This window comes from Xyrauchen texanus, chromosome 19 (assembly GCF_025860055.1).
Source record: "Xyrauchen texanus isolate HMW12.3.18 chromosome 19, RBS_HiC_50CHRs, whole genome shotgun sequence".
Taxonomy (NCBI): domain Eukaryota; kingdom Metazoa; phylum Chordata; class Actinopteri; order Cypriniformes; family Catostomidae; genus Xyrauchen; species Xyrauchen texanus.
Window position 1 is genome coordinate 12356325 of NC_068294.1, and position 22248 is coordinate 12378572.

At 37.0% G+C, this 22248-nt stretch overlaps 1 protein-coding gene across 2 annotated transcripts in view; it reads right to left on the reverse strand.

Annotated features, from left to right (window-relative positions):
* The window catches only part of LOC127659854 (synaptopodin), a 92703-nt gene that overhangs the window by 11677 nt on the left and 58778 nt on the right, over positions 1 to 22248 (reverse strand). The window contains exons 1-2 of one of the 2 annotated variants that reach the window (XM_052149811.1): positions 21903 to 22020; positions 11540 to 12835 (exon numbers count right to left, since the gene is read on the reverse strand). In XM_052149811.1, coding sequence (XP_052005771.1) covers positions 11540 to 11771 — 232 coding nt within the window. In that variant the 5' untranslated portion in view covers positions 11772 to 12835; positions 21903 to 22020. Of the gene's footprint in view, positions 1 to 11539; positions 12836 to 21902; positions 22021 to 22248 lie in introns of those variants that run through there. The other variant, XM_052149812.1, reaches the window with a different exon arrangement.

Below are 22248 nucleotides of genomic sequence, written 5' to 3' on the forward strand. Positions count from 1 at the left end.
CCTGTAGCAAAATGCCATAATCAGCCATTAACACACATGCAGCATTTGTATTTCATTTATGTTGCAATTTAAAATACTTTCCCCATGTACTTTCAAAAGGAATTTCCTTTTTTATATCTTTCTTTGTACAAAACATTATTTAATTTGCGGAGGACTCAAACAACCTGATGCATTACTTGCCTGTTCCTTATTCTTTCAAAGAACTAAACCTGGAAAAAATCTCCCTGTCAGGTCAGAGCCAACCAGGATATGAGTTACTTTATTGTGTATTATTATTATTTATAAGTTGTGATCGTAGTGATTCAGTAGTTCTCCTTAAAATAAATACCTCCAGAAATAACAGTTGTGTTAAAATGCAGTATCTCAAAGCATATCCACAAAGAGCAAGACTTAACTTCTGAACTTAATAAATAAATAAATAAAAACAATTAAAAATAAAAGGGAAAATTTAATGAAAAGTTTTAGTTTCTTGCTCGTAATTTACAGGAGGATAATTATTTTATTTTTTTAACTACTTTTCTTTTCTATTATTATATCTACAACCCATACAGAAATGAAACAGTTTTGTCTTTGGGAATGTCTGCATTAACTGCATAATACTGCTCACATGTCTCCACTTAAACCACGCAGAAGAAGAGGTAAGCGCATCACTTAGTCTAACTTACTAATATGATCTCTGTCATCAAGTTTCAGAATGTATATAACATGACTTCAGCACAAGCCTTTCACAAACCTAAGCTTGTAATTGTATTACCCAAGCGACACATTGAAATTTTAATAGACATGCCGGGTCAGTAAACTTCACGTATAACTTTCCCTTCTCTTACCTTTATTAGCTCTGCATACAGTCTCTTTTGTGGCTGCTGCACGAGCGTTTTCTAATTTAACTTCATCTGTTTCACTCCCCCTTCAGATGCGCGAGCTCGGATCGGATTTCGTGTCGTTGCGAATGATGATCTCGCGCGCGCTCGGCTGCTCAAAATGCGCATCCAGCACGAGGCGGGCAGACTGAGCCTCTGGACAACAGTTTGCTTCCCTTTTGCTTTTTTAAGGATGGGCAAAAAAAACATGCTATGCTGCGTAGAAAAGTCTAGTCTTCGCCTCCTCTGTTATTTTGGGTGTGTACACTACTACACATTTAACATTTAGAAATGGGACAATAGGGGAGAACGGGTCTAGTTGTCGCAAAGTGGTCATCTCAGTAACTATGAGGATTTGAGTAAAATGTCCAATTGGACAAATGCTTATTTTATCTCTGTGTGTGTGTGTGTGTGTGTGTGTGTGTGTGTGTGTGTGTGTGTGTGTGTGTGTGTGTGTGTGTGTGTGTGTGAGCGTGTATTTATCACTTTGTGGGGACCAAATGTCCCCATAAGGATAGTAAAACCCGAAATGTTTGACCTTGTGGGGACATTTTGTCAGTCCCCATGAGGAAAACAGCTTATAAATCATACTAAATTATGTTTTTTGAAAATCTAAAAATGCAGAAAGTTTTCTGTGATGGTAAGGTTTAGGGATAGGGTTAGGGTCATGGGATAGAATATATAGTTTGAAAAGTATAAAAACCATTATGTCTATGGAAAGTCCCCATAAAACATGGAAACACAACGTGTGTGTGTGTGTGTGTGTGTGTGTGTGTGTGTGTGTGTGTGTGTGTGTGTGTGTGTGTGTGTGTGTGTGTGTGTGTGTGTGTGTGAATTCTATCCTTCAGTCCAAATTTAAAGGGATATTACGGGTTCAATGCAAGTTAACAGCATTTGTTATTGTTGATTACCACAAACATACATTTCGACCTTTTTCTTTTAAAAAAAGCACAAATCTGGGTTACAGTGAGGCAGTTACAATGGAAGTTAATGGGGGCCAATCTGTGAACGTTAAAATACACACAATTTCAAAAGTATAGCCACAAAACCTAAACAGTATAGACGTTAACATCATTTTAGTGTTACTTAACTTTTCTGTGTAAAGTTATTGGCAATTTTACAACTTTGTTGCCATGACGATGTGATGTCAACAAACCCTAAAACGACTGTAAAAATGGCAATTTAAACAGAAGAATTAATGTAAGTGCATTTATAAAATTATTAGCTTCACATTTCTGCCTTTTAACACTACAAAAATTGTCCCCATTCACTTCCATTGTAAGTCCCTCACTGTAACCTCGATGTTTGCTTTTTTTTAAAGAAAAGGCGGGACGAGTTCAATATTTTTATCTGGTAATCAACATTGTTCCACAAATAGTGTGGATCTAACTTGTATTGAACCTGGAATATTTCTTTATATTAAAATATCATTATATGTATATGTTACTATAGCTGTTACAAGTGAACAATAAAGCCACATTGGCTTACTTTAAACCAAATGTCAACTATATTATATTTTCGTAAACATATGTCAAGGACAGGGTATTACATTTATGGGGCAGGTGTTTCATTTCATCAGTTTTATACAATTGGTTAATTGAAATATCTTTTGGCCTATCTATCTGTTGAAATATCTAGCGCTATTGGGGCATGTTGTCACAAAATTCAATGTGTGTTTAATGGACTGTATCTTTTTTCTTTGACAATAACAGTGGACATGTTCACTACCTTTATAGCCAAGACTTCAAGGTATTTGCTAATACATAAATTGACTTTCCTTCCCTGAATAATATTCACTGAAGTGTGACAACTAGCCCCGATCTACTTCAAATACAGTTTTAAGAGTGTATTAATGAGTTTCAGAGTCAAGCGAGAGAGTTCATTTTAAGTCATATGCACCCATATTAACTTAAATTCATAACCACAGGTTAACTCAAGGTTAAACATTTCAATTGCCTGGTCATTTTAATTACCAGAGTGCATGCATATTGCTAATCACATTAATAATAACATAGAATCCCATTTGATTTGTCACGGTTTTCATTACCAGAGATCATATATTTATGAACAATTTGGGAAGTGTTTGGAGGGGGGCACATTAAGGTCAGGGTATTTCAAAAGTAACAATTATTTCCCAAAACAATGAGGGACAAATGTTGAAATGCTAAACGTTGAGTAAAGTAATCACATACAGTAACAGAACCTATAAGTTTCATGTTCTGTTTCAATTTAAGTGACCACATTTCTTCAGTGTCATGCATAGAATTCATGCGCCAGCTCTTTCAGGGGATTGGGTGTCAGGGGAGAGTGTGTTCCTATGGCATGCTGGACACCTGAGGCTCTATAAAGGTGGAGTACAGTTTAAAACACAGAGGCTTGCTTGCTTGCTTAGCTGACCCATACCTGACTCAGAGTTATTATGCTTAACTTATCATAAGCCTTAAAAGAAACACAGGAACTTCCTCTTTTAACAAAATACAGCAGAAGAAATAGAGGGAAAAATGTAATTTTCCCTTTTCTTTGGCAGGGTACTGCTGGTGATGTGAGCCCCCCTCGGTGTTGACAGTGGAGAGAAACTCCCTCAAAGCTAGAGGATTTGGGCTCTGTCAGCCCTGTGGTTGTATATCAAAGGTCAGATTCCCCTGTCGGATGTTATGGTTCACTAGGAGGATGGGAAAAATGACACTTTTCCTGTGGGCAATGTGTGTGTGTGGAGTGATGGGGTCAGAACTGGGTAAAAAATTATAAAAGTTATGAATAAGCAGTTGAACATCAATGTGATGTTCACAAAACCAATTCTGGGAGACTCACTGCAATAAAATAATTATGTCATAATTCACACACCCTCATGTTGTTTCGAACTTGTCTTAAATTTGTGGAATTCAAAAGGATACATTTTGAAGAATGTACTGGCCACTCTTTCCACGAACACAATCTATTTCAACTAACAACACGCAACTTATTGCATTGTTCTTGTACATACTGAATACATCATTCAAACATTCACAGCATAGGTTGGAAAAAGTATGTGAACCCCTAGGCTAAAGATATCAACAAACGCTAATTAGAGTCAGGCGTTGTCAAACCTGGCATCCAATTAATGAAATGAAATTGTAGGTGTGGGTTAGAGCTACTTTGACTTATAAAAAGTACTCAAACATTTTGAGGTTGCTATTTGCAAGAAGGATCTGATGTGGACCATGCCTAGCAAAAAAGAGATCTCAGAAGATCGAGATCAAGAATTGTAGCATTGCATAAAGCTGGAATGAGCTACAAAGTAATCTCGAAGAGCTTATATATTCATCATTTAGACAAACTGTCTATAAAGGGTTTAGTACTGTGGCTGCTCTCCCTAGAAGTTGCCGTCCAGCTAAGATGACTCAAAGGGCACACCGCAGAATGCTCAATAAGGTAAAAAAAAATGTAGAATGACATCTAAAGACTTGAAGGAATAATTGGAACTGGTTAACATCTCTGTTCATGAGTCTACTGTACAGAAAACATTAATCAGGCATGCTGTCCATGGCAGGACACCACGAAAGAAGCTGCTGCTTTCCAACAATAGCATTGCTGCATGCCTAAAGTTTGCCAAAGACCACCTTGACACTTCAGGCACTACTAAGAAAATGTTTTGTGGACTGATGAAACTAAGGTTGAATTATTTGGGAGGAACATGCAGCACTACGTATAGCGAAAAATGGGCATGCACACCAATGCATATTGTATACGCAATACCATGAAAACATCATCCCAACGACGAAGTACGGTGATTTAGCATCATGATTTAGGGCTACTTTGCCTAGATCGCTTGCCATCATTGAGGGAAAAATTTATTCTTAAGTTTATCAAGATACCCTACATGATAATGTGTGCCAGCTGAAGCTCAGTAGAAGTTGGGTGATGTAGCAGGACAATGACCCTAAACATAAAAGTAAATCCACTACAGAATGGCATAAAAAAAATTTAATCCAGCTGAAAGAAAAGAGCAGACAGAACATTCTTCAAAATGTGTGTTTTTTTTATGTTCCACAGAAGGAAAAATGTCATACAGATTTGGGCTGAATGTGAGTACACAATGACAGAATTTTCATTTTTTGGGTGAACTATTCCTCTTTATTTTTTACTTTTGTTTGAACTGCTATGTTATTGTAGTTCTCAGCTATAAACAGGGTTAGGGAGTAATGGAATACATGTAACAGGATTACATATTTAAAATACAAAATATAAGTAACTGTATTCCACTACAGTTATAATTGAAATCATTGTTTTTTTAGAATACAGTTACAATTTAAATAAAGTATTTTGATTACTGAAGAGATTAATTTGCATTTTATTGTCATTTGTTTAATTTAATATTTAGTCCTTTCAGATGGAAAATATTTATCCATATAAATGATTCGATCTAAAGAGCATTTAAGCAGCGGTGAAACTCTTTCTTATGATGTGTTACATTCATACTAGCAGACAGAGAATTACGTTTGAAGTAATCTTGTGTAAATTGTCAGATTTATACTAAGCTAAAATGCTATTTCTAGCCATTTCACATGCACACGTTACCAGACACGATTATATTTTTTCACATTGGATCATATTTTTTTTTTTTTAGTAAGACCTTTGATGTTAGGGCAAAAATTGTATTCTTGATAATTATTTTTGTATTGTTTTCCTGTAAAAATATCTAAAATCCTTAAAACAAGATAAATTTGATTTATATCACTGCATAAGATATTTTGTTTTTCAGAGAATATATTTTTAACATGTGTATTTTGTCTTACTGTACTGGCAGAGTTTTTATAATCAAAATAAGTGAAACAAATCTACCAGTGCTGAAGAAGTAATCCAAAGTATTTAGAATACATTACTTACTTTGAGTAATATAACAGAATACACTACAAATTACATTTTACATCATGTATTCTGTAATCTGTAGTGGAATACATTTCAAAAGTAACACTACAACCCTGGCTTTAAATCATGAAGCAAATGAGTTATAAGCATGGAAAAAAAAATGTATTCTATATTATTTTACTGAGAAGGGCTTAAAGATGATTAGCAGTTTCATGCAGTCAGCAGTTGGAGATGGATGCTAGGTGAAGTAAGCATTGTGTTCTGTATCTCGTCAAACTAATGCTGTGTGGACATATTATTCCATACAAGGAGAGAGAGAGAGAGAGAGAGCGAGAGCGAAAGCAAAAGAGAATGATAACGCTGACATTTTGTTCTGCTTCTCTTCCTTGGAACCATATTAACCAATATACAGGTGAAACTCGAAAAATTAGAATATCGTGCAAAAGTTCATTAATTTCAGTAATTCAACTTAAAAGGTGAAACTAATATATTATATAGACTCATTACAAGCAAAGTAAGATATTTCAAGCCTTTATTTGATATAATTTTGATGATTATGGCTTACAGCTTATGAAAACCCCAAATTCAGAATCTCAGAAAATTAGAATATTGTGAAAAGGTTCAGTATTGTAGGCTCAAAGTGTCACACTCTAATCAGCTAAACACCTGCAAAGGGTTCCTGAGCCTTTAAATGGTCTCTCAGTCTGGTTCAGTTGAATTCACAATCATGGGGAAGACTGCTGACCTGACAGTTGTGCAGAAAACCATCATTGACACCCTCCACAAGGAGGGAAAGCCTCAAAAGGTAATTGCAAAAGAAGTTGGATGTTCTCAAAGTGCTGTATCAAAGCACATTAATAGAAAGTTAAGTGGAAGGGAAAAGTGTGGAAGAAAAAGGTGCACAAGCAGCAGGGATGACCGTAGCCTGGAGAGGATTGTCAGGAAAAGGCCATTCAGATGTGTGGGGAGCTTCACAAGGAGTGGACTGAGGCTGGAGTTACTGCATCAAGAGCCACCACACACAGACGGGTCCTGGACATGGGCTTCAAATGTCAAACGTCTTACCTGGGCTAAAGAAAAAAGAACTGGTCTGTTGCTCAGTGGTCCAAAGTCCTCGCTTCTGATGAGAGCAAATTTTGCATCTCATTTGGAAACCAAGGTCCCAGAGTCTGGAGGAAGAATGGAGAGGCACACAATCCAAGATGCTTGAAGTCCAGTGTGAAGTTTCCACAGTCTGTGTTGGTTTGGGGAGCCATGTCATCGGCTTGTGTTGGTCCACTGTGCTTAATTAAGTCCAGAGTCAATGCAGCCGTCTACCGGGACATTTTAGAGCACTTCATGCTTCCTTCAGCAGACAAGCTTTATGGAGATGCTGACTTCATTTTCCAGCAGGACTTGGCACCTGCCCACACTGCCAAAAGTACCAAAACCTGGTTCAATGACCATGGTATTACTGTGCTTGATTGGCCAGCAAACTCGCCTGACCTGAACCCCATAGAGAATCTATGGGACATTGCCAAGAGAAAGATGAGAGACATGAGACCAAACAATGCAGAAGAGCTGAAGGCCGCTATTGAAGCATCTTGGTCTTCCATAACATCTCAGCAGTGCCACAGGCTGATAGCATCCATGCCACGCCGCATTGAGGCAGTAATTAATGCAAAAGGGGCCCAAACCAAGTACTGAGTACATATGCATGATTATACTTTTCAGAGGGCCGACATTTCTGTATTTAAAATCCTTTTTTTTATTGATTTCATGTAATATTCTAATTTTCTGAGATTCTGAATTTGGGGTTTTCATAAGCTGTAAGCCATAATCATCAAAATTATATCAAATAAAGGCTTGAAATATCTTACTTTGCTTGTAATGAGTCTATATAATATATTAGTTTCACCTTTTAAGTTGAATTACTGAAATTAATGAACTTTTGCACGATATTCTAATTTTTCGAGTTTCACCTGTAATGTGGAAGAATTAGCTGTTACCTCAAAGTTTCTCCACATCCTCCCCTCTTGCCATTTTACCCTATTTCTAAGGCTGTAACAACATACAGCCTTAGAGCACAAATGCAAAATGTAAATATGCAATACGTTTCATTAGTAAAAATGAGCAGCATCTGAAGGCAGAAGCTATGGCCAAGAAATATTTAGACAACACAAATAATGATTTCTGGAAAGAGGTGAAACGTACAAATAACTGCAAACCCTCACTACCATGTTCAGTTGATGGAGTCCCTGGTGCAAATGCTATTGCTGAGCTCTGGCGAATGCATTATAGAAAATTGTTTAATTGTGTACAGACTAAATGTTTTAAAGTAGATAATGTTGACAATGTAGATACAATCAAATTTCATGAGGTCTCTAAAGCTATTAGGAACTTAGCAGTTAATAAATCAACTGGCCTGGATTCTATCTCGGCTGAACATTTAAAAAATGCAAGCATAAGGCTATATACACTTCTTGCACTAGGCTTTACTGCCTTCATGATCCATGGCTTTCTTCCAGACTCAATGATGTCTGTGATGTTGATTCCTGTGATTAAGGATAAAGCAGGAAAAGTGGGTTCCTCAGACAACTATAGACCCATCGCTTTAGCTAATATATTATCAAAAGTTGTGGAATTAATTCTCCTTGAGAGGATTAATGAATTAATTACCTCTGCAGATAATCAATTTGGTTTTAAACCGAAGCATGGTACGGATATGTGCATATATGTCCTGAAGGAACTACTAAGCAACTATAAGAGAAAAAACTCAACTGTTTTTATATGTTTTTTAGATGCATCTAAGGCATTCGACCGGGTGAATCATTGGAAATTATTTAAAAAATTGGATGCAGCAGGAGTCCCTAAATACATTGTCAGAATCCTATCATATTGGTATGCCCAACAGACCATGCAAGTGAAATGGGATAGCTGTATGTCGGCACCCTTTCATATCAGTAATGGAGTAAGACAAGGGAGCATCTTATCCCCCATTTTATTCCATTTTTACATGAATGATTTATCATATAAATTAAACCGAGGTAAAACTGGCTGTTTGGTCGGTAGTACAGTGATGAACCATCTTACGTATGCAGATGATTGTGTGATTTTTAGCCCGAGCTCAGCTGGACTGCAGCATCTTCTTAGTATATGTTCTGCGTTTGGGGAAGAACATGATGTAAAGTACAATGACTCCAAAAGTGTTATCATGATCTGCAGAACCGCAGAAGACAGACATTTAACTTTTCCTGTTTTTAGGCTCGCAGGTAATGTTCTTAATATCTGCAGTAAAGTGAAATATCTTGGTCATCTGATTACAGATCAGCTTACAGATGACAATGACATTAATCATCAGTGCCGTATGCTGTATGTGCGGGCAAATGTTCTGGTACGCAAATTTGGTTGCTGCACTGCTGGAGTCAAGTTGACCCTATTTAAAGCATACTGTTCGCCTTTGTATACTGCACATCTGTGGCTGAACTATAAAAAAGCTAGTCTTCAGAAATTGCAAGTAGCATTCAATGACGCTCTGAGGATGTTACTAAAAAAGCCCAGATCAACTTGTGCGAGTGAGTTGTTTGTGACCACCAGAGTGGACACACTACATTCTGTCCTGCGAAAAGCGATGTTCAGGTTCATTTGTCGACTGAATGATTCTGTAAATCAAGTTGTTGTGGTGCTTGTGAATGTTAGGTACAGTGCCACACCCTGCATGTCTCAGTTTTGGGAACACTGGTATAAGTGTCTTTTAAAAACGAGTCATTTGTAACTTTTTGTTGTGTATTTGTATTTGTATTTGTATTATTGTTTTTATTTTATTTGTATGAATGGACCATGAGTCTGAATAAAAGGATAATAATAATAATAAGAGCAACTTCTTGAATCCAGCTTTAATAGTTTAGCTGACTTTTCATCAGAAAAGCTGTTATACAACTCTGCCACACAGTCACTGGTGTGAAGTGCCACCTGCTTGCAGTGGGTTTTTGGTCATTTGCAAACCATATTATGCATTCTTTCTAAATAACCTTTGCCATAGGCCTGAGCATTATGGTCAGTGGGTATGAAATTAAGTACTATAACTGTACAGCTCATCTGTGTGTCTCAGCTTAGCAGGAAACAAATGTGTCATGAGGGTTTAGTAAGCCCTGATGTCTAAACTGTAAGGGAACAGTTTTGTCTCCATCATCTTCACATCTCTGTTAGATGCAGTTAAAATTGCCACTTTATAGTGACAGGTAGACATTTATAACTGTTTCATCTTACAAGACGTGCTTTTTGTGTGTCAATAATTAGCTTAAAATACCTTGTTTAAAAGACCAGTATAGCGGTTCACCAGGATATGTTGAGTTGTGGATCCTGGTGTCCCCACCAGACAGCTTAACAAGTTAGATTTCCTTGGTAAGCCAGCTTCACCAGCAAAACTTTCAACCTGGTCTCACAGAATCAAGCTACTATACCTACATTTTCAACCCGATCTCATGAAAATGCCTACATCATTATGAGTTGGCTATTTCGCATGGTCTCGCACAATGTTGTTCGCATAAACTGAAGGACTTCATCTCATGCAAATTCCCGGATGTCTAATGCGGAAGTGTTAACACTAGAGGTGCTACAACAGCAATGACTTTTATATACTTTCACACAAATCATGAGTAAAATGGCAGATTAACAGTTTATAAACATTTACATTTCACTCTGTTCCTCACACAATGCTATCTTATGTAATTTAAACACTTATTATATTGCATGACTTGTAAGGCGATAGGTTTTAAAGGGATAGTTCATCCAAAAATGAAAATTCTCTCATCAATTATTGTAATGCCATCCCATATGTTTATGACTTTCTTTTCTTCTGCTAAACACAAACAAAGATTTTTATTTCAGCTCCGTAGGTCCATACAATGCAATTGAATAGTGGCCAGAATTTGAAGGTCCAAAAAGCATATTATGGCTGCGTAAAGTAATCCATTAGACTCCAGTGGTTAAATAGAAATCTTCAGAAGCAAAATGATAGGTGTGGTTGAGAAACAAATCAATATTTATGTCCTTAAATTCTCCTCCCTGTCTAGTAGGTGATGATATGCACAATGCATGCAAATATCGTAAGAAGAAGAATGTGAAAGTGAAACTGGAGATTTGTAGTTAAAAAAGGACAGAAATATTGACCTGTTTCTCACCCACACCTATCATATCGATTCTGGAGTTATGGATTTAACCACTGGAGTCTTATGGATTACTTTTATACTGCCTTAATGTGCTTTTGGAACTTAAAGGATTTGGACCCCAATCACTATCACTGTATGGACCTACAGAGCTGAAATATTCTTCTAAAAATCCTTATTTGTGTTGTAAGGATTGATAAAGTAAGTCATACACATCTGAGATGGCATGAGGTTGAGTAAATGATTAGAATATTGTCATTTTTGGGTGAACTATTCCTTTAACATTTGCATTGCATAACTAAATACATTTACAAGCTTGTTCAAGTGTGACCAAATAGAGCAATGCGAAGGACCGGGGTACTAGTCTTGAAGAGCACAGAAGTTGGCATGTGAGCCGAAAGTTTCATAGAAGCACTAAATTATGTGGTTGCTTCAGCAATTGTTTTTTATCTCATATTTGCTTTTCCTGACACTATCGTTTAGGGTTAGGTTTAAGGTATAGGGTAGGGAGGACAGTTTTGTTGATTTAAAACTCAAAAGATCATTAGCCTTAAAAACGTCATCTGTTTGGAAGAACATTTTTTTTGTTTTTATTGCCACACAGTACAATAAGTACTATATGTTTTATAGTCTTCTGCTTTTTAGATTCAACGTTGTAAACAAGAAATAGAAGAAAATATTTACTTGTTTTCCTTTCCATCTGGCCGATGCAAGAAGTCAAGCCTGGCTTTCCTTTAACCCCACAGTGGTCTTCTTTCTCCAAGATGTTAGTACTATGGCTCTCCAGGGTACTTTCCTTGAAGTCAGTCCCCTCCAGGGACCTCTCTGTTCCAGCCTTGTTGAGGGTGGAGGATGTTGTGGCAGTAGGACCACCCCAGCTGTCCCCTCTCCTCACTGGCTCATGCTTACACTCCATGCCTGCTTCAAAGCCTGGTTGTGCTGCTCTGTCTATGTAAAAAGTCTCCTTTTGCAGAGCTCCCTCTTAGCCTGCACGCTTGCCTGGGTGTGACTGAAGCTGTTTGTCTATACTGGGGTGAAAGTTTGGCTTGTAAGAGGTGGTTTCAGGATCCCCAGCTTCTTTTAAGCTTCCCGACTTGTGAAGAACCAAGGATCAAAGTAAAACTAGAGCTCTACATTTTGCTGGATGTTTGTCTTCATAGTAATCCTTGTAGAAGACACGCTACCACCCAGAGAAGAGCTGAAAAATGCACTTTTGCTTTTAATCCACACAATATTATTCAAACTCTAACAAGACCTCCCTGGAGGTGCTTCTCATTGCACTCTGGAGAAGTTCCCATGGAAAAGTGCCAAGAAACTTTCACAACTGGGATATGCTCTATTGCAAATCCGGTAAAGACAGGAAGACTATCCACTGTTATATTTGTGTCGGTTTTAGATCACTGATCCAGACACTGTTCTTTCTTTTTTCAAGTTTGTCACCAAAACATGTCCTTTGGGTTTATCGCAATCTCTCAGAGACAGATTGTTTTTCTAAAGGCACGCGCACCCCTTGCTCTTAAAACGTTTCAACAATGTCGAAATGAAGGGGAGTGCTTGGTGCTTTCCTGTCGTTTCATTGGCACATGAAAAAAACATTCAGCAGAAAGGTCATCCAAATGTTCTGACTTGAGCTATTGTAATCATTCAGGGACTAAAAATTCAACCAAGGCTTTATTGTGTTCAATCCACATGATTATATTAGAAACAGATGGTTTCTGTAGATTTCATTCTATAGCCCTGCATTGCTGATTGGTTGTCTCTGGGTGGCTTAGCCAGGCCATATGATCTCAAACACAACATCAGTTTATTTACTCGCTTAAGATTAGGTCAGATTCAGACTCCTCAGGAACGTATATGGTATATCCAGACAGGACGTAATGTCTTAACCTCTATGTATCTGTGATCCTCAAATGAAAAGCCACTGGCTGAGCTTCTGAAGTTGATGTTGCTTGGATTGATCTTCCTCTGGAATGCTACTACCTGAAACATACAAATTGTACACTGTCAATCAACAGGAGAGCACATGCTTTAATCCAGTGGCTCTCAACAGGTAACCTGCACATATTGCAACATGAAAACATTTTGCTGGTCTGTTCAGATAAGGTCATGGAAAGTTGGGAATAACAGTGCTAAATTCAAATAACGCAATACAACTAAATTTATAATTGTATATAGTTAGCATAGCAACAAAAAAATAGGCTTATTGACCTTTAAAAGGGAGGAGAAAACTCTTCTTATACTGTCTCTTTTTCTCTACATTATTTTGGCGTAAATTCATCTTTCTGTTGGTAATATGGCCAATACTAATACTTGAATATTTGGCCATGTATTTGTTCCATGTGTTAGTATGGTTAATCACAGTTTTTGCATGCATTTACACAATTTTCATTTTCAGACATTGTTAATAATTTAGCATATTGTTATTGGGCCTATGCAGTTCATGATTATTTAGGTTCAATATTTTCTAAGGACATTTTGCTTATCACTTGAGAACCACTAATGTGTCTCAAAAATAAAGACTATCATAGAAAACATTCTGTTTTAATACATTTGCAATCTGAACTAGTTTAACCTGAAACATCAGGGACAAAATATTCCTGTTTTTTATTTACATGAAGGAGGGGTATTTCCTTTGCGCACTTGATATCATTTGTGAAAATTACACCCCACCCACTGACAAGGCAGTGGGAGCAATGAACTGCATTTCTTACATGTCTAGTCGAAACAATGCATATCTTACTGTTTTCCTGAATAATATCAAGGACAACAGGATAATGAAAGCAGCAGGCGTTGCCCAATTATGAGATGTAACTCAATAAAACCTCATTTAAAGGAAGTAAGGTCAAGAGGAAGGTTTTTGAGACTGTACACTGGAAATGTGGGGTGGGAAACTAAAAACCAAGCCAACACAGAACTCTAAAAAATAATTTAAAGATTTAAGCATTTCAATTTCATAACAAAATTCCATGAAATTGAATTGAGTAATCTATAATAAAATAAACCTAAATATTACAAGTTTTATTAATTTAATTTAGTTAAATTATATGAAAATAAGTTAAAGATCATACCGTGATGAAGAGCAGTGGCATTGTTAGTGGTGCTGCTTGCTTGCTCATACTTAGTGTTAGGGATTTGGGTTTGGGAACAAACCCCAAACCAAATTGTATTAAACTTCGGCACACAGCTCGTCCCACACTGTTTGTGCTACGGACATGAATGATACCTCAACTCGTGCAGTTGTTAAATAGAGGCATGCTATTACATTTCAAATTTAACTAATTTGTATTTTTTTGACTGGCGAATGAACAAACAGTGAAACCCCATAGACTTATATTGACGCAGTGACCTAACAGAATCTAGTGACCAAAATTAAATTTCATAGAGATGTATTATTATATTTTGACATGGGTCAGTAGGCATCTATCTGGAACACCCTAGCATTGTGGTGATGAGTTTTCCATGGCTAAGCACCACTTACATTTCCTTGGAAATCTAGATTTGATATACAATTGAGTAATGTGAATGTCTGATGATACTTAAGCCTCTAATGCAACATTTGGACTTTATAGAAGGAAAACCATTTGAGACGTTTTCACGACCTTACACGTTATCAGCTTATTAAGCATAATTATTGTAAGACTGTGCATGTAAATGCTCTTATTAATGAAACTGTAGTCATAAGATTTTCTCTAAGGCTTACAAATGTAATGATTTTGACGAGATAAGTAAGGGTGGGGTCACCATATATTATTTGTTTTCATGAATGCTAAATGGCTGCCAATTGCAGCAGCAATTAAGGAATTATCTTTTAATATGAAAGGCTTCAATTTAAATGTCAGTGTAAGCAAACTCCCTCAAATGATTTGTTAAAACAAGACTGTGTTAAGTGGAAAAGGTACAAATAGCACAAATTACTCTCAAGAACTAAATCACCCTGTCAGCTGAGTGTTGTCTCTCACATCCTATAGGCTACAACATGGCCAAGGGTCACACGTGGCAATTAGATCCCATTAATCTTAATCAGACCCTTTCAAAAGCCTTTAAACTAATAACACACATGACAAATGAGTTGTCTCACTCTTCTTGTGGTTAGCTTGACCCATGTGTGTTTATGTTTAGGACATTGTCACGCCCTCTCCAACAGTTGACTCAAGCCTCAAAGAAGATACCCACTGTTCATGCCCTCCCTTAAAATAAAGGCAATCGACACATCAAAACAAACACTCTCACCCACAAAAGCCTCTCACGAAAACTCTCTTTGGACCAAAAGTAAAGAGCAGTGGCATTGTTAGTGATGCTGCATGCTTGCTCATACTTAGGGTTAAGGATTTTGGTTTGGGAACAAACCCCTAACAATAATTGTAAATGGTCTGCACTTATATAGCACCTTTTTAACCTTAGCGGTATTCAAAGCGCTTTACACTGCGTCTCATTCACCCATTCACACACACACATTCACGGCAGAGTTGCCATGCAAGGCGCTAGCCTGCCTTTGGGAGCAACTTGGGGTTCAGTGTCTTGTTCAAGGACACTTCAACATGTGGAGTCGTGTGGGCCAGGAATCAAACCACCAACCCTGCGATTAGTGACCAACCCGCTCTACCACCTGAGCCACAGCTGCCAATATTATTAACAATAATGTATTAAATTCGGCACACAGCTCGTCCCACACTGTTTGTGCTATGGACATGAATGATACCTCAACTCATGCAGTTGTTAAATAGAGGCACGCTATTATATTTCAAATTGATTACATTTTCATTTTTTGACTGGCGAATGAACAAAGAGTGAAACACCATAGACTTATATTGAAGCAGTGACCTAACAAAATCTAGTGACCAAAATTACATTTCATAGAGATGTATTATTATATTATGACATGGGTCAGTAGGCATCTATCCGGAAACACCCTAGCATTGTGGTGACAAGTTTTTGGCTAAGCACCACTTTTTTTTTTCTTGGAAATCTAGATTTGATATACAATTAACTAATGCGAACTTCTGATGATACTTAAGCCTCTAATGCAACAAAGTTGTGCATTCTCTCTGCATAGATAAGATACAAATTTCAAAGCTGATGCATCACAAAGCCTTTTGTGGCAGCAAATCTCAAGAACTTCCTGGGAAACATATCTCATGTGATCATATATCTTGATGCTGGAAGTGTCAAAATGTGCTTCTCTTATCTGATTCTTCAGTACATACATATCTTTACAATGTCTGGTCACTTTCCAGCTGTTTGCATTACAGTTTTAACAGCCAACCTGTACTGCTCCCACACATATTTCAGGTATAAGCTAATAGTTTGTCATTCTTTAATTTATGTGTCATTCCAATGCAATGGAGGCATTCCTGGCTGTGTGCATATGCCAGTGTTATGGGCCACATAACAAGATCTAGTGTTCACGTTTCATGCGTTATCAGTTCTAAGGCAACAGGAGAGAAGTACCAGAAGTATTTGCATTTTGGGCTAGATCCGTTACAGCCCATAACATAAACAGTGATAGAGTATGGTAACGGTGCCTGACACTGCATTTGATAGACCCCCGGGGCCCGACAGGTCTATATAATGTCCTAGATCAATCACAGCCTTCCAGGCAGTAGTTATGCCCACCTATATTTTGGGGGATTTTGCGTAGGCCCACCTAAAATAAGTGATGATATGAATGGTCGCTAGAACAACGAGTAGTCTTTTGACCCGGAACTTTTTCAATCTACTAACGCAATGGAGCAGCACCATAGAGTGAATTGTGTGTGTGTGTGTGTATGTGTGTGTGTGTGTGTGTGTGTGTGAGCGTGTATTTATCACTTTGTGGGGACCAAATGTCCCCATAAGGATAGTAAAACCTGAAATTTTTGACCTTGTGGGGACATTTTGTCGGTCCCCATGAGGAAAACAGCTTATAAATCATACTAAATTATGTTTTTTGAAAATGTAAAAATGCAGAAAGTTTTCTGTGAGGGTTAGGTTTAGGGGTAGGGTTAGGTTTAGGGGATAGAATATAAAGTTTGTACAGTATAAAAACCATTATATCTATGGAAAGTCCCCATAAAACATGGAAACACAACAAGAGTGTGTGTGTGTGTGTGTGTGTGTGTGTGTGTGTGTGTGTGTGTGTGTGTGTGTGTGTGTGTGTGTGTGTGTGTGTGTGTGTGAGCGTGTATTTATCACTTTGTGGGGACCAAATGTCCCCATAAGGATAGTAAAACCTGAAATGTTTGACCTTGTGGGGACATTTTGTCGGTCCCCATGAGGAAAACAGCTTATAAATCATACTAAATTATGTTTTTGAAAATGTAACAATGCAGAAAGTTTTCTGTGAGGTTTAGGTTTAGGGGTAGGGTTAGGTTTAGGGGATAGAATATAAAGTTTGTACAGTATAAAAACCATTATGTCTATGGAAAGTCCCCATAAAACATGGAAACACAACATGTGTGTGTGTGTGTGTGTGTGTGTGTGTGTGTGTGTGTGTGTGTTTTATTAATAGTAGTATTATTATTTTAAAAAGTGTTCAGAGATTCTCTATAAATGTGGACAGAGCTGCGGGAAGTGGGAACGCAACTGATGGCATGAGGAAGAAAGACAGTCCGACTAAGCTGATCCACCAATCAGAACGTTCATTTCAGACACGACTGGATATTTGACTAATCAATCATATTTTCCATTTCAGTAAGGGGTGGGATATTTCCAGTGTCTAATAATGATCCACAAGCATCCCTGGAATAACCATAATTTGCACTGTAAATGTATTTCCCTGCTAAATGTAAATATATGTAGATACATTTCAATTTAATGTATACAATTCAAATTTGGGAAAATACTGCATGTTATTGCACCCGTGGTAGTTTCTGATGCTCTCCGCAGATGCTGTCCTGTAATTATATCAAATATATATTTTTTTTTTTTTTTTTTGTCTTTTTCTTGCGATATCAAATAATTTAAACTGGTTTGAAAATTACCATTCTTATACAAGCTATACAATGCAGTATATGCATAACAGTTTATTGCATATTATTTATGTATTAGTACGGTGGCCGACAGAGCTCAACGTGCTGCAACCTAAAGAAGACGCACGCAAATAGAAAAAAACGCATGCAAATAAAAAAACACCTGCAAATTAAGAAAACATCTTCATCAGTTTCACAACACACGTGTGCTCCAAATATTCACAACACAACAAAATACAGAAACGCGCTGCAAAAGCTCACAACACAACTAAATACAGAAACGCGCTGCAAGTAACACAGAACACAACGGAAATGTTTCCGGGGGAACCAAATAAGTGACGAACCCCGCTGGGACGTGCTTATTGCACGTGAGCATCCCTATGCCCTACTCCCTTCGAAGGGCAGACGGCAGAGCTCTTCTAGTGGGACTTTGGAGTGAGCATGGCACTAGTGTGCCATTTATGTAGCCGTTTGGAACGCACTTGATGAAGGAAGCAATGAAAGACAACTTCCAACGTAGTTATTTTCACCTGGGATGTTCCCATGACAACGCAGCACGTTGTCCATCAGCTGAATAGCTGTTCTGAGGACAGAAATATAATGCTGTTATCATAACGGTTGCAAATAAATTTATTTTTACTTTACAAAATTTTTTTTAAAATATGCGTTTTATATATCCGTTATATATCTGTGTGTCAGTGTCTCAACTTTAAAACATTGGACCCTACATTACCTACACCTTCTTATGAAACTTTTCTTTCTGAAAATTTAAACATAACATTAAACAATTTGTATAGTGTAACTCAGAGCCATGGAGAGAATGGCTCTGATGTAACTGATGTAAAGATTAATATCTTTCCTTCATGTTCTTCTTCTCTATCTTTTTTATTTATTTTAGTTTTCAGCTCATTGTTCTTTTCTCATTTCTGATGATATTGAACATATTGTTAATACATTTTGTATATTGTATACAAGTTGTATGTCATAAAAAATTAATCTCTGGATGTTTTGCGGAAAAAAAAGTTAAAATAAATAAAATAAAATAAAGTTTTTTGAGCTGTAAACAAAGAGTAGAAGAACTATAAAAAATTATAATATTCCAATATAATATTATAATATTATTTCTATATACAATATATTACAATATTATTTTAATATTATAGTTTATTTATAAAAAAAAAATATATAGGCTTTCAAAGCACGTCCCAGCGGGGTTCGTCACTTATTTGGTTCCCCCGGAAACATTTCCATTGTGTTCTGTGTTACTTGCAGCGCGTTTCTGTATTTGGTTGTGTTGTGAGCTTTTGCAGCGCGTTTCTGTATTTTGTTGTGTTGTGAATATTTGGAGCACACGTGTGTTGTGAAACTGATTAAGATGTTTTCTTAATTTGCGGGTGTTTTTTTATTTGCATGCATTTTTTTCTATTTGCATGCGTCTTCTTTAGGTTGCAGCACGTTGAGCTCTGTCGGCCACCGTATTTTAGTTTACTAATTACAATAATAATAAATGATTAACAATTTTCATAGTAGCCTATTGAAAGGAACATTAATGACACCAATTAATTTAAATACATATTTAACACCATGGTTCTTAGCAGTGTACTTTACATATGTTCTGTATGTAAATGTAAATAAGATTTACCATTTTGTGTGTGTGTGCCATAAATTCACAGTATGCCCACCTCTTCAAACACTACTACACCACTGCTTCCAGGGACGGGGACTTTAAACATACACTATAGCACAATGCAATGCACCAAAGCCTATTGAAGCACCTGTAAGTGGCCTGAAAAATAATTTGGGGATTGCTCTCTACATTTGGCATTCTTTGAGAGTAATTCACAGCAGGCTTCTGATAACCAGCATGCCTTGGCTTGCACGGGTTGATGACAGACGGCAAAAACAGCATTAGATATAAACTTCAGTGAAGCTCAGCGTCAAGGTGCCTGCTTCATAAGTGTTCTGTTAAGTATATAGCAGGCCCGCATATAAATTATGGATAATACTACATTTACATTTACATTTATGCATTTGGCAGACGCTTTTATCCAAAGCGACTTACAGTGCACTTATTACAGGGACAATCCCCCCGGAGCAACCTGGAGTTAAGTGCCTTGCTCAAGGGCCCAACAGTGGCATCTTGGTGGTGCTGGGGCTTGAAACCCCAACCTTCTGGTCAGTAACCCTGAGCCTCAACCACTGAGCCACCACTGCCCCATACTAGCTTGTTATTGAGCAACATCCCATTAGATGTGCAGTTTCTTATTAGGTTCTTCTTTTGATAGTAAAGAAGAGCATCTGTAGATAATCACCAAGTACAGGAAAGAAAGAAAAAACAAGGTGGTCTCTGATAAATAAACAACTGTAAATATTATTTATGTGTCTGTGCTTATTGTCATAGTAAAGGAGCATAAATAGCATTAGATTAATTTTAAGGTCATGTACTCTTGTAAAGATCAACAAACACACTTAAAAATGAGAATAATTAAATACAGCATTAACCGCTTTAGTAGATTCATAAAGGTCTCAAAAAATACTTTGAAACTTGAGTCACACTTAAAATGTCTGAATGTCATTACATTAGATACAAATGATCAAAACAAGTGGCATCTGCAAATGATACTAGACCTTTTTTTCAGAACTTACCTCAATTTCTGAGCCATTTTTACAATCACTTTTAACCTAATGGTTTCAAGATGATTTTTAGTGGGTACTGTCAAAAATGTGTGACATTAAAAGTGACATTTTAATATTCCTTATTCAATACAAGTTAAGCTCAATCGAAAGCATTTGTGGCATAATGTTGATTACCACAAAACATTTATTTTGACTTGCTCCTTATTTTCTTTAAAAAGAAAAAGAAAAGGAGCAAAAGTCTGGGTTCCAGTGACACTTACAATGGAAGTGAATGGGGCCAACCGGCAAATGTTAAAATACTCCCAATTTCAGAAATATAGCCACAAGACGTAATCAATGTGCATTTTAACATGATTTTAGTGTGATAAGATCACTTACTAACCTTTTCTGTGTAAAGTTATAGCCAATTTTGCAACTTTGTTGCCATGACAACGCAATGTCAACAATGACATTATAAACAACTTTACAGCTCAAATAATACATGAGTTTTAACAGAAGGATTAATGTGCTTTATAAAATTATAAGCTTCCCATTTCTGTGTTTAATCCCACCAAAAATTGTCCCATTCACTTCTATTGTAAGTGCATTACTGTACTTTTTTTAAAGAAAAGGAGGAATGAGTCGAAAATGTTTTTTGTGGTAATATAAGCTTAACTTATATTGAAACCGAAATATTTCTTTAAGGAGCAATATTTGCTGTCTTGGAGTTTTTTTTTAATTATTTTAATTTTTTTTTTTACTTTCAGTGAAATTTTTGCCTTGATGCTTTGTTAATTTCTGACCCTGGTATGAAGTAATTTCCCTTCAATTTCACACAGGTGTCCTAGAAAAATCAGCACATTAAATATGGACATACTCCACTGACATTTTACAGCGAACAGGAGTCAAAAGAAGTCATGTTTTGTCTAGATTTTAAACAGAATAACTATTGCTTTATCATTTGGAACTGAGCAAATGCCTTTTTGAAAAATATTGTATCAGATAAACCTAAAGTACCATTAAACGTCCAAGCTGTAACTTTTCAAGTCTTGCAAATTATGGCACCAAATAAAAGCTCAGATCAGACACCAGTCAAGCTCAGCACAGGAACCCCTGTCTAATGTATTAGTCATTACAGTTGCTAAGATACTCCAGCACCGGATATTTGTTCTACTGTTACACCATGCCGCTGAAATGTATCATCATAAGAACCACACACAGGCAAGACAAAGATCAACATACACAAGCCAAACAAGGAACAGATGAAGACCAGAAGTTAACATGAAGTTAACATCCCCAATTAATTCAGCCCAAATATATACATCTATGAGCAAGATCAACTTCAGAAGCATTCATCAAGTGGTTTACGATTCAACAGGTGATAAAGCTCTAAACATAATGCCAGTCAGAGTTGTAAATTACTTGTCCCTACAGCAGACTCACGAGAAACTCAATTAAAGCTGTGGAGCTGATGGCAGACTCACCTGCACTCCCCAGTGCTCCGGTGTGTGTGATGGCTAGTTTGTACTGCCCCTTTTCAGGTCCTACTTGTGTTCACCTCCCCCTCTATCTCACACGGGGTTGTTCTCTCTCTCTCTCTCTCTCTCTCTCTCTCTCTCTCTCTCTCTGTGTCTCTCTCTCCCTCTCTCACAGACAAAAAGAAGGGAAAAGGGGGTGTGGACGAGCAAGAGTTGGAGCACAGAGAGTTCTTTGTCTGCTTTCTTCATATGGTTTCCTTCAAGCTTGCATACTGAACACATTATACCAATATATATTTTCATATTTAAAGTAGAGGTGTTTGAGAAACAGTGTGTGCCTGTAGGGAAGAAA